The 14349-nt window shown below is 35.0% G+C and overlaps 1 protein-coding gene across 2 annotated transcripts in view; it reads right to left on the minus strand.

Moving 5' to 3' along the window:
- Positions 1-211: 211 nt before the first annotated feature.
- The window catches only part of mpped2a (metallophosphoesterase domain containing 2a), a 63975-nt gene continuing 49837 nt past the window's right edge, over positions 212-14349 (minus strand). For both annotated transcript variants that reach the window (XM_058782614.1, XM_058782615.1), the window contains exons 5-7: positions 7680-7795; positions 6395-6508; positions 212-1451 (exon numbers count right to left, since the gene is read on the minus strand). In XM_058782614.1, the coding sequence (XP_058638597.1) occupies positions 1333-1451; positions 6395-6508; positions 7680-7795 (349 nt within the window). In that variant the 3' untranslated portion in view covers positions 212-1332. The remainder of the gene's footprint in view (positions 1452-6394; positions 6509-7679; positions 7796-14349) is intronic.

Here is a 14349-nt window from a genome sequence, read left to right on the forward strand (position 1 = left end):
CACTGATATTAAATATACATTTTTCTGCTTGTGAATATCTAATTTGATTGCAAGTAAAAGTCACAAGAATATATTTTGTCACTAACAAGCCACAACTTCGGTGTCAGGTGAACAATAAAAACCTGCAGAATTTGACTGTGCAAAGCTAGACTAGAGGCGAGAATGAACCAAACAAAATGTTCAGAAGTAAAAATCTTGCAATTTTATTTGCATATAAAGGCAGCTAAATATATAACAATGAAACCTGAAGAAAAAAAAGAAGAAATGTATCTAAACTTTCCCAGGAATGAGACTGTAACTGAAAAAAAAAAAAAGCTGAGAGGCATTTACAGTGGCAAGAGTTGAAACAACTATTGGCATCATTTTTTTTGTGCTAGCAAGACTGCATTTACACAGTGCAAAATTACAAAAAAAAAGAGAAAAAATATCATATGCAAGATATCAAAGGACAACTAAACCTGGTTTCAGCAGGTTCAAAGAAAAAAAACAAACAAAAAAACAACCTTTGAGATTGTACATTAAAATAATTTCAACTCGAATACTCGTTTATTGTATGGAACAATACGCCGTAAAGTAGGCAACACTGAATGAGCTTCAGAGGAACATTTCATGAAAACAGAAAAGAGCATGTGTGCGCTTTACGCACTTTAAGTCATCATCACTTACAGGCAAAATGATATTCTTCAAGAGGCTTAGAACAAACACAATTTTAGTTAGAGATTTTACAGCTTACACATACATATAGATATACTCATATTTTAAGACATTTTCCAATTTCTATGCAGAATGAGGCGCTCCAGAATATACATGAGTTAAAATGCATCCATGTCTTCCCTGCGCTTGTAAGAAAGTGTTCTTTGAATGCAAAAAAAAATAAAAAATAAAGAAAAATAAAGAGAGAAATCCCCTTAGTTTTGGATAAAAAACAATAAATATGACGCTTTCTCTTCGCTAGCAGAAAGAAGGGGCTCCAGCCAGGGGAACTTAAAGCTAGTTTAAGGCATTATCCCTGTCAGCTAAAAGAAAGCTTAATTATCCTGAAAAAGAATATACAAAATGAACAATGGCATCCCATACCAACATACTTCGAATATTGACAAAAAAGAGACAATTTTACAAATTCACAAAGCTTATTATCTTACAGATTTAATCAGATCTTTTCATAAGATTGTTGTTCACACCTGCATGACCCCGTCCGTCATCAGAAACTTTCACTGAATCTTTTAGCAAAAGACTGGCGATTTTAAAAGAAACATTCAACTATTTTTTCTTTCAAAGTATTGTTAGAAAACATAAGGAGAAAAGGAGATTATGGTGACGTTCACGGACGTCTCAAGAGCTGGGGGGGTTCGGGAGGTCGAACACGATGGGAGGGTTTGTGGGTTGAAAGCTGACTGTACAGGTAGAGGCGTTGATGAATGTTGTGTACCCGTCTGTCATGATGCCGTAACCTAGAGGAAAGCAGAGAGGGAGGAGTTAATATTCATACACCAAACTGATGGAACGAATCATCCAATAATGAAATGGTTTCAAACCCATATGATTTCTCTTCAGTTGAATACAAATTGTATTTCGTTTTGGACAAAAGAATCTGCTAAATGATGCACAAAAGATCAAAAGTTTGGGGTTGGTAAGATTTTTTAGTCTCTTAAACTCAACAAAACTACATTTATTTGATCAAACTACAGTAAAAACACTATTATAGTAGAACTTTATCACATTTTAAACTGTTTTATATTTTAATACATTTTAATATGTAAATTATTCCTGTGATGCAAAGCTGAATTTTCAGCATCATTACTCCAGTCTTCAGTGTCACATGATCCTTCAGAAATGGCAGCACATGCAAAGCATTGCAATGACTGTGGCAACTTTAACATTTGAAAGGATACTACGGCAAAGTTATTGCTTTACTTATTCAAACTGATTTTTTTTTCATGAATATATGGTTGACCTGAAGAATGACAGCTGTATCATACACTTGGAAAATTATGAGCTATATCACTGCTTATCGAAACTAGAGGTGTGACAATACACTTAGCTCACGAGATGAGAAAATACAGATACTCGGTTCACTAGAAAGAGACAATATTTTAATACTATTTTTAAGAATTTTTCAATGACAAAATATTTGTCTTTTAATTACAAAAAGTAAAACAACGCAGTTGTATTTAGAAATATTTTAACTAATCTAGGGCTGTAACTAACGATTATTTTGGTAATCGAGTAATCTACTGATTATTTTGACAACTGAGTAATCCGATATTTTTTAGTAACACAAACAGACCTAAGTGAAAACCAGGCTTTAGTATGACTATTTATATATAAACTAATGATGAGGCAATAATAATTGGCTCAAATAAAATATCAAAACCAAGTAATTACATGGTTTTATTGAACAACACTGTTAAAATACATAAAGTAATATGCCTAAACATAATATGAACATAACCAACTTAAGTACATTATGTATTATAACTAATACCTGCAGATGGTGCCAACGGCCTGTTTCACTTTACAGAGTGATTAAACAATGTTTAAATCCATTACATTTTAATATTTGGCATCATGCAGAAACTTATTTTGAAATCGCGATGTACAATACATAGCACATTTAGACGTAGGTTGATGTATTCTCCTGTGCAAAGGTTTATAAATTATTTCCGTTACAAATCTAGTGAGATAATGCAGTTTTCCCAGATGAACGTTAAGCAATTCAAATTCACAGCATATACAGAGGAAGAGTTTAGCCCCTTTCACACATAGAGTCTTTACTGGTAAATTATCGGTAAGTTACCATTAAAAGATCATGTGTGAACGGGACCTTTTCAAAAATCCCGGTAAATTTGTTCTGGCAATCATATCGTTCTTATGGAGTTGACATGATTACTCTGAGCGGTTTACAAAGCTCCGCTGCTTTTTAATTAGTTTTTCTATGTAAATATGCGCTAGATGGACATATTTGACCATTGCACCTCGCAGCTTTTTAACGTGTCGCGCTTCTCCATTCATCAGGGCTGCGATGCGCGTCTCGTGTTTATAAGAGCAAAAATTCTGATTGGCTAGTAATGTTAGTTTGGTTGAGAGTGAAAGCTGTGCTCCTCTCATACCATTGGTAGGTGAACTCATGGACTCGAAAGTGATATCAACAAGTTTTTTTTAAATGTAGGATTATTTTTTTCCGTAGCCAAACGCTGCACACCGGAGATCCAGCACAGTGCCAGAGAACTTTAAGCCCTGATCTCTGATGAGTAAAGTCAAGTCAACAGAACAGCATTTACAGGTGCATCTCAATAAATTAGAATGTTGCGGAAAAGTTAATTTATTTCAGTAATTCAACTCAAACTGTGAAACTCGTGTATTAAATAAATTCAATGCACACAGACTGAAGTAGTTTAAGTTTTTGGTTCTTTTAATTGTGATGATTTTGGCTCACATTTAACAAATACCCACCAATTCACTATCTCAACAAATTAAAATATGGTGACATGCCAATCAGCTAATCAACTCAAAACACCTGCAAAGGCTTCCTGAGCCTTCAAAATGGTCTCTCAGTTTGGTTCACTAGGCTACACAATCATGGGGAAGACTGCTGATCTGACAGTTGTCCAGAAGACAATCATTGACACCCTTCACAAGGAGGGTAAGCCACAAACATTCATTACCAAAGAAGCTGGCTGTTCACAGAGTGCTGTATCCAAGCATGTTAACAGAAAGTTGAGTGGAAGGAAAAAGTGTGGAAGAAAAAGATGCACAACCAACCGAGAGAACCGCAGCCTTATGAGGATTGTCAAGCAAAATCGATTCAAGAATTTGGGTGAACTTCACAAGGAATGGACTGAGGCTGGGGTCAAGGCATCAAGAGCCACCACACACAGACGTGTCAAGGACTTTGGCTACAGTTGTCATATTCCTCTTGTTAAGCCACTCCTGAACGTCAGACAACGTCAGAGGCGTCTTACCTGGGCTAAGAAGAAGAATAACTGGACTGTTGCCCAGTGGTCCAAAGTCCTCTTTTCAGATGAGAGCAAGTTTTGTATTTCATTTGGAAACCAAGGTCCTAGAGTCTGGAGGAAGGGTGGAGAAGCGCATAGCCCAAGTTGCTTGAAGTCCAGTGTTAAGTTTCCACAGTCTGTGATGATTTGGGCTGCAATGTCATCTGCTGGTGTTGGTCCATTGTGTTTTTTGAAAACCAAAGTCACTGCACCCGTTTACCAAGAAATGTTGGAGCACTTCATGCTTCCTTCTGCTGACCAGCTTTTTAAAGATGCTGATTTCATTTTCCAGCAGGATTTGGCACCTGCCCACACTGCCAAAAGCACCAAAAGTTGGTTAAATGACCATGGTGTTGGTGTGCTTGACTGGCCAGCAAACTCACCAGACCTGAACCCCATAGAGAATATATGGGGTATTGTCAAGAGGAAAATGAGAAACAAGAGACCAAAAAATGCAGATGAGCTGAAGGCCACTGTCAAAGAAACCTGGGCTTCCATACCACCTCAGCAGTGCCACAAACTGATCACCTCCATGCCATGCCGAACTGAGGCAGTAATTAAAGCAGAAGGAGCCCCTACCAAGTACTGAGTACATATACAGTAAATGAACATACTTTCCAGAAGGCCAACAATTCACTAAAAATGTTTTTTTATTGGTCTTATGAAGTATTCTAATTTATTGAGGTTTTTGTTAAATGTGAGCCAAAATTATCACAATTAAAAGAACCAAAGACTTTATTTAATACACGAGTTTCACAATTTGAGTTGAATTACTGAAATAAATGAACTTTTCCACGACATTCTAATTTATTGAGATGCACCTGTATTTGCAGAAAGGAATCTTGTAAAATTAATGTCTTTACTGTCACTTTTGATCCATTTGAATGTGTTCTAAATAAAAGTATTAATGTCCTCCAAAAGTATCTTACTGACACAAAGCCTGTGAATGGTAGTGTATTTTCCATTATTGAACATTGTTTAATTCCACACTTTTAACAATACTGCTAAAATACAAAGTTCTGTCATGAGACTCTAGATGGCACAGGTCAATAGGTTCTAACTCAGTCTGATATAATTACATCATCATTCATTTGATATCAGCAGCCAATGAGCTTTTTTTTTAGTAGTTTCAAAGGTTGGTGTGACAAAAAGACACTTGCTGCTCAAACAAAGGAAATGAAAATGGAGGTTGAAACACTTATAAATTGTAAATATAGATATTTTTATGAGCATTTTAAATAGTCTATATTCAGAAAAGGGAGTTATGAGTTTGCCCACTAACTGTGTGTGTGTGTGCATACAAACACATTGAGTAAACACAATAAACCGTACAAGGTCTTTCCTCAAGTGGAGCACTTGTCCAAATTAGCCCCTGGGCTCAGAAACCCTTCTCTGTCTTAAACATGTTTAATTAAAAATATAATAATAATGAAAAGCCTCAAAAGCTGGAGGGAGGAAGCGAGGGGATGCAGCACATCTGGTGAAAAGAGTCTGAAGTTGAACCCAAAGGCAGATCTCTCTGATCCCTCTTCCCTCAGTACTGGGTTGAACTTGTAGCCAAATCTGGTGTTAAAATGCAACCCATATCCATATATATTTATATCCTAGACTGCTTATTGGGTTTATGTTTGTGCTGATGCATTTCTCAAAAGATTTGTTTCAAGAATGCTGTTCTTTCATAGTTTACACAAAAATATTAATCAGCACAATTGTTTTCATTGATAATAACAAGAAATGTTTCTTGAGCAACAAATCAGCGTATTATTAGAATAATTTCTGAAGGATCATGTGACACTGAAGACTGGAGCAACGATGCTGAAAATTCAGCTTTATCATCACAGGATTAAATTAGATTTTAGAAAATATTAAAATAGAAAACAATTATTTGAAACTATAAAAATACTTCCCAGTATTATTGCTTTGACCTTATTTTTGATCAAATAAATGCAGACTTGGTGAGCATAACAGACTTCCAAAAAAACAGACCCCACATTTTTGAATAGTAGAGTATATTTATTTAGGCCTGTTTCAGATTTTGTCTCAAAAGACCCATCAGCTGTCCTCATGGTTATTGTACAGGGATATTGGTCCGCTCAAAAATATAAAAATATAGGGATACTGGTAACCGTTATAAAAGGGAACCGTTCCTGAATGACGTGTAACTATTATATCAAAGTGACGCTGCAATATTTCTGGCCTCTTTTTTGTAGTCTTTATTGTGATTATTATTCATAAAATTTGGTTAATGATTAAACTTTTGGTGTCTTTTATCACATTGCTGTCGCCTCTCTTTTTATGTCTTGTCAATAAACACCCTTTGACTATGGAAATCACTGTAGTGCATTTTTTTCCTTTTTTTTTTTTTATGGCAGTGCCGGTTTGTCTTTGTGGTTACTCACCTTCATGAATTCCTCCGAAGACGTGGAGCTTGGGCCGGACTCTCCTCTGGACTGTGTTTAACAGCTCAACACACCCAACTCTTTGCAGCTCCTTCGGTACCCAGTCCCTAAAACCTACACACACACACACACAAATCAGTTTCTAATCTTAAAGGAAAAACAGCTCACATTGTGACTCATGTCCAATCATTTGTGCTTTTTAACCTAAAGCTTCAAAAACAAGACAATCAGTAAGAAAAAAAACCCAAAACAACAACAACTCTGAGGCATTTTACAACTCTAAGGTGTTATTTTACTATCATTGATATTCCATTATAGTTTTTAATATTTGGAATTAGTTTTTTTTTTTTCTTTTGAGGTGAAACTGTAGTAATTTTGTTGTGTGGTTTTGCCATTTTCTTTAAATTGGATTTCTTTTAAATACATTTTATTAAGTTTGAGTTATTTTTGTAGTTAAACTTAGTGAATACTAATATTTGATTTCATTTCAGGTAATATTTTATTTCATTTTAATAATGATTTTTTTATGGTTATGTTTTTAGTTTTAGTTTTAATTAACAATAAAATTAATTCAATTCTTTAATTAACTCTTCTCTGAGTTTTATTAATTTTGTTGCATGCTCTTTTTTTTTTTAAAGGTTTTATAAGGTTTTAATTTGAGCTATTTTAGTTAGTTACTAAAAAAAAAAAAGGTAAAACGTTGTTTTGGCAACAAGCTGAAATAAAATAAATTTTTTAAATAAATTATTTCATTTACGGAAATGCATATTTTATTTCAAGTATTTTTACGGTTATGTTTTTTTAAATTTATTTCATTTTAGTTAACAATAATAACCCTGCTCTGAGGATAGATCTAAGTTTAAGTTTTGGCAATTTGTTTTGCATGGTTTTGTCATTTTTACTTTTATTTTATTTATTTATTTTGTTTGTTTGTTGGCTTGCTTAAATATGTCGATATAGTTTTAATCAAAGTTTTCATTTTAGCAACTTATACTACAGAAATAAAATATGTTTTTAATATTTTATTTTATTTCAGATCATGTTTATTTCAAGTAATGAAAATGTGTTTTTTGGTTTAAGTTTTAGTTTTAATAAAATGTTTTGAGGATAGATATTACTTCATGTATGCCAGAAATGTCAAATGTCACTCTTTCCTTCTATAACTTCGTAAGATGGGTTTCTTGACAAGCATGACAATAGGCTTCTACCTGAAAGCCATTTAATGTATTCTCGAGCATTTGAATAATTGGATGGAACTCCATTAGGATTGGTTAATTGAACTCACCAAGGGGCGGCCCATGGGTCATGAGAATATCAATGCCCTCTGGGATGAGGTTCCACTTATCGAGCAGGGACTGTCCCCTGGGCAGGTTAAAACCCCAGCCATTAAACCACGGCGTCCTGCGGGGAGACAGAAAAACACATTCATAAGCACCACACATGCATCCGTCCACGCGGCGGGACAGAGACGTATACGCGCAGTTTAAAATGACAGCTGACGGCAGATGTGGAGAAACAATCTCAACCTGTCAAAGTGATCTTCTTTCCTCCATCCATCCCTGGAGGAAGCTTCAAAGTGTGAAATGAGAAGGGCTTCACTGCAGGCTGCCATAATAAATGCAAATGCTCTGGGAGATGCAGCCGCAGAGAGCAAACAGGCCCCTCTCCCATGACTGCTATGGATTGATAGCTCAAATAAAGCCACGGGGTTAATGTAGGTACGACGCCCAAATGAAATAATGTGAAAAATGAGCGCGTGCTCATATGCGGGTGTATTTATACATCTATATGTTTGTGTGAAGCTGAGGGTCTGATAGTGATGATAAATTGAGCGTCCATTTGTCCCAGGTCTGGTGAGAAACACTAATCACTGTCTGTGGAAATCACCAGAACAGGAAGTCTGGCACTCTTTATAGAAAATTACAGACAGCGCAGGACACGTTTCGTGATGAAAAGCTTTTAGCAAAGCCCAATAGTGCTACACATTTGGGCTGGCAGTATGATTATGGATACAGGTAAACTGATGGAGATTGTGCTGTAGTTTTTTTCTTCTTTTTTAACCATAATAGATATATTCGTGCAGGTACTGTACTAGTTTCATGTTATTCACATGTGATAGCAACAAAGAAATGTCGAGCAATGTGAAAAATATTTTGTTGAAAAAAAAAAAACATTTATATAAAGCAAATAAAAAATATTTCTATATTAAATTCTAACATATTTTAATAAAGTCTAACAAATTTTATTTATATAAAATCAATAAAACAACTGTAATTTATAGATATTTCTTACATATATATTTACACATACATATACATACATACACACAAACAATTAAGCAATTAATAATATAAATATATTCTAAATATATTTTTATATATAAATAAAATTTATATATGCTTATCTTCATAATACATTATATATTTATGCGATTAATCATCTGACAGCACTAATATATATATATTTGTGCTGTCAAATGATTAATCGCATCCAAAATAAACTTTTTGTTTACATAATATATATTTGTGTACTGTGTATATTTATAATGAATATATAAATACACACAAATAGAAAAATATGTTACGTTTACATATTAAATATATTTATATATTATATAAAATTATAGGAATATAAATATATACATTTAAATACATGTAATTTTTTAAATATATGCTGTATGTGTGTGTATTTTAGGGGTGTCAACGTTAACGCGTTAACGCATGCGATTAATAAAAAAATTGTAACACGTTAATATTTTCTTTTTTAACGCAAATTAATCGTTTGATAAGGTTTGACCCCAACGTCTTCCCGTCATCGCAGCGTGGAAGGTTATCTATCATTGTGTGATGAGGGCACAGCGAACCAGTGTTGCCAGGGTAACGGCACAAGTGGGCTATTTTGAAAATACAGTCGCGGGAAAAATTACAGAGCCGTGGTTTGCGGTTTTTTGGGCTACTTTTATAATGTACGGCGGCCGCCCAAAGTGTATATAGACAAATAAAAATTAAAATAGATCCTTTTACTAATGTGTATTATACTTGAAATGTATCCCTGGCAACTTAAGAACGGAGAGGCGGTTGTAACATCAAACAACGTGAGTTTCAGCAGAGCATACATGTTAAGGCTTTTACACAGCAGAAATAAACTTGACAACAGCCACTATAGATTATATAAGATAATAAACACACGATTATGATAGGATATTTGTATGTGATTTTCTGGAGAAGAATGTGTACATCTGAAATGCTCATTTGTGCAGCGATATAAAAGGCTATAAATAGCATATTTTAACAACAGTAAACAACCAAATTCCACATTTGATCGCAAAAGGAAGTTATTACAAACACTCGATGGTGGTTTGAAGTGAGTTCTGAGTAAAAGTGTATTATTAATCTCATAAATTGTCTTATGTAGCATGATGGTAATATTAGCTCTAATGCACCTGCAGAATAGGTCCAATTCTTCTTCATAATGCATTTTGTCATAATACTTCATGTAAGGTCGCAAAAAAATTTTTTTGTTGTATTTATTTAGAAATACTTTTGATAATAGTTGGGTAAATGTATACTGGGATTGAAGCGATGTGGCTTGGTAAACGTTTTATTGCCAGTATAAAGGCTAATAATGGCTGAATAAAAACAAAAAACAATAAGGATTATGTCTCATACCTGGCGGAAGTGTGAAAGGTTCTGTTTCCTTAAACTAGTTTGTCATGCATTTCTTTATTTCAACACATTTACAGGTAAATCCTAGTATTTTAAATTTGTGATTAATCATGATTAATCACAGTCCAGGACTGTGTTTAACGCGATTACATTTTTTAATCGATTGACAGCACTAGTGTATTTACACACACAGGTTTTACATAAGCAGCATAAGAAAATAAAGTGACTTGTTCCCAAACGGGTTTACAATTTTACAAGAGAGCGACAGAGAAAAAGAGAGGCAGGAAGGTTGTAGTTGCTATTTTTGACTTATTTAGCTGCAGCGTTTTTTGTATTGAATTTGACCAGGGTGGGAAATCAGGGCTCAGAAACGTCAATAAGGTTTGTTACAGTCAGAGGCCGCCACAGCGACAGCTACCAATGATTATCGAACAGCGGTCGGGCGGAGGGGAGACCTGACACATATAAAACGCTTCATGCAGTCTTTCAATCTCTATCTGCAGAAATAAAAAAAAATTTGAGAGGGGGAAAAAAAGAGAGAGAATTTACAGAGGTCTTAATGTGTCGTTCCTTTAACAAGGAACCGAACTCTGCAACAAAGTGAACAGATTTATACAAAATTGTCAAGAAATGTGTAGGAAAATGAGTATGTTAAGCTGACAAGGCTGTATTGCGTTTCATCCCTGTGGTGAGGATAAGCAGCAATGTGTCTTGGGGGGAAGTACAACTCTTAAACAGCTCTGACTTGACATAACTCATAGCGAACCAGGCCATTCTGTACTGCGGCAGCAATTTGTCACAGACGCTGCACAAAATTGAGCTTTCGTGAAAAAAAAAAACCTCCTGCAATATTGTCTTTTAAAAACAAGAAAAAGAATGAGACACGAGCACAGAGAGGAGCAAAGATAGTGTGGTGTAAATCCAACCTATATCTCATGACCTGAGCATATCTCAAATAATCTTCTCAAATAAATATATTGTCCAGAAAAACACAACGTTCATTCATACCGCGCATTACATGGTAGGAATGTTAAGGTACGGACGCTGGAAGATCAGACTGCACAATGGCCCCATTGTTGGTGTCCGTGAATGAAATACACCTTCCATGCGAATGCATTTGTTAACCTCCATAAAGATTAACGACATCCCGGTCATATAAAGGAAACCTTGTTTCCTCTATGGACCCAAGCACATAGGTCTTATTATACTGTACAGAGGTGTGAGCGTGTGTGTGTTTTGAGTGGGAGATGCGAGGACGGGATGTGATCCGGCTACACCGACGCACCGGATTAGATAGTCCTCTCGCTGATCCACCATCTGCACAATGGCAGAAGAAACTTTTTTGTTTTGATTCATGCAGACGAAGGTAACATAATTTAACAATTTTTTCATTGTACTCAAAATATCCTGAAGATTTGAAAATCAAGTTCAGATATAATAATGGCAGTACATAAAAAACAAAACAAAAACAAAAACAATAAAAAAATAAAAAATAAAAAAATCAAGAATGATAGACGTTTCAACACTGAAAAGTTTCATATCACTATGATGTAAAACTGTGTTCAGGATCAAATAAAATAAAATTCAATCAAGTATTTATGCCACACTGTTCTTTTATATCACATATTTTTTATAAAACCATAATAATACTTATAATATATTATTATAAATTAAATATAAATTAATATAAAAATTACATCGTTAAGGTCAAGATCTTGCTACAACACTTTGAAAACTGATAAAAATAATTTAGAAAAAATCAGTACATATACACACACATATATATATATATATATATATATATATATATATATATATATATATATATATATATATATATATATATATATATATATATATATATATATATATATATACACACACACACACACATAATATTAACATGATAGCTTTAAGATCAAGCATTCTTATATTATTTGTATTTTTGTTTATTATTTTAGTTTTATTATTACTTTATTTTATTTATTTATTTTTTAATTTTGCATTGATTTAAAAAATCTATACAAAATCTGAAGTATCCATACAATATTGTTAGGAAAAGAATAGAAAATATTGAATTAATTATTGTACCTGCACAGTCCTATTTCTACAGAATAATTATTAGTACTATGACACGTTAATAAAGATTTCAAACTTTTAAAGTTTCAATTTTCAGTACAGGCTTCAATGAAGGGTTCATGAGTGTTCTATAAAATGATATATATAATTTACGTGCCAACGTCAATGGATAATTATATTTACGCAAACTGTCTTGTAGTATGTAATATTACTTGCAATATATGCTACATTTAAAGAGTTACTGATTGAGACGGACAACAAATATATTACTGAAACAGGTATGACTCTCAAACTGCCCAGTTTACACATCAGCTTACAGAAGCGAACACTGTCAGTATGAATAACTTCCAGTCTTACTAAAATTGACACAGTGTTCTTCAAAAATGAAGCAATATTTCAAATATAAATGTTAGCAATTTGGCTTCAATACACTGTAGGAAGGTCATTTGATGCACCATATTTTATCATTGTTTGTCCTCAGATGGCCTACTATATCAACCCCAGTGAGTTCGATCATCACACACAGCCTCTCTGTCTCCTCATATACTGCTCTCTGTTCATGTGTGAGGAACGGATGGAGTATTACTAGCTCCAGCTGTCAGGCAGCAGGACATTACACACCGGGCAATGCAAAGGTCAGAGGCCTGCGAATATAATAGACAAAACAAACAGAGAGAGAGAGGGGGAGCGAGATAACATTAAACTCTCAATACACAGCGCTCCTATGACCCACGCCACAGCACCACGGAGCAAAATCACAGTCTTCCTGAATGTTTACCTCCTCCACCATTACAAAGGAAAGTCCATAGAGCTTATGAACACAAACACTCCACCCTCACTCAGCACGAGCTCACGCTTGAACCGGTTACACTATTAAAAAGTCCACCAGGGTTTGAGGTCTGACCCTATCGTGGCCTAAGAAACAGCGCTGTTTAAATGACGTCTGCAGCCAGAATGGGAAAAAGAGTCGTGTTTTGTCAGCGCTGAACTCTGTGCATCCATGAATTTCAGGCATAATGCTTTGATTCTCACGTTTGAGAGCGGGCACGGTGGGACGTTCGTGTTATGGATTACAGCACGTTATGAAAGGTCGAGTTCAGGTCAGGGGTGAAATTTGCCTTCCTCCGGTACTCTAAGAGAATCTGATGTTATTCAGAGGTAGGCCTGGAGGTGAATGTGGGAGTGTGTATTCACACGATGCACGCAGGTTCCCGGGCTTTTGTTCGGCTGTGTGGAGTGTTGCGATAAGATCAGAAACCTAAGTGTGATATACATCTGAGACACCATTAATCTGCTCTACAATGGAAGAGCATCGGCAAGGGAATAGTGGCAGTGGTGGACGGCGGAGAAGGAAGAGGCATGTGTGAGAAAGAGAGAATGAGATGAAGAACTATTGGAGTTAGACAAAAGGAAAGAAATAATGGGTAGAAACCAAAAGGGAAGAGAGAACTAAAGCAAGGAGGAAGCAAGTGAGAAATGAATGAGACAAGAAGAGGGAGATTAATGATGGATTGAAAGTATGGAAGAAAGGAAAAAAGAAAGTAAGGGTGAAAGCATGAAGTAAAAGGTCGAAGAAAGGAAGGAAAGAGGAAGAATGACAAAGGAAAGAAGAGAAGGTGGAAAAGGTGGCAGGAAAAGTGGAGGAATGAATGAAGGAAGGAACAGAAGAAAATGAAGGAATGAAGAAGAAAAGGACAGAAGAAGGGAATAGGAGGAATGAACAGGAAGGAAAACAAAAAACAAGGAAGATGGAAAGAAAAGAGGGATAGGAAGGAAGGATGGATGGATGGATGGATGAAGAGAAAAAAGAAAAAGTAAGGGACAAAGGAAGGAAGGAAATAAAGAAGAAACTAATAAAGCAAGGAAGGAAGGAAGACATAAAATGTGACAGGAAAGGTGAGGAAGAAAGAAAGAAAGAAAAAAGGACAAGAAAGGGAGAAAGTGAGGAAATGAAAGAAAGGAAGGAAGGAAGAGAGAGAACTGAATGAGCGAATAACAAGACAAAGACAAAAATTAATGATGAAATGAAGCTCGGAATGAAGAAAAATTAAGAAAGAGGTGGAAGAAAAGAAGGAAAGAGAAGAGAGGAAAAGTATGGAAGAATCAAAGAAAGGAAGGAAAGTTGAGAGAAGGTGGAAAAATGTGGCAGTGATAGTGGAGACAGAATAGAAAAAACGAAGGATGGAAGAGGAAGAAAGAAAAACAAAAAAT

The sequence above is a fragment of the Onychostoma macrolepis genome, chromosome 07 (assembly GCF_012432095.1).
Source record: "Onychostoma macrolepis isolate SWU-2019 chromosome 07, ASM1243209v1, whole genome shotgun sequence".
NCBI classification, from domain to species: Eukaryota; Metazoa; Chordata; class Actinopteri; order Cypriniformes; family Cyprinidae; genus Onychostoma; species Onychostoma macrolepis.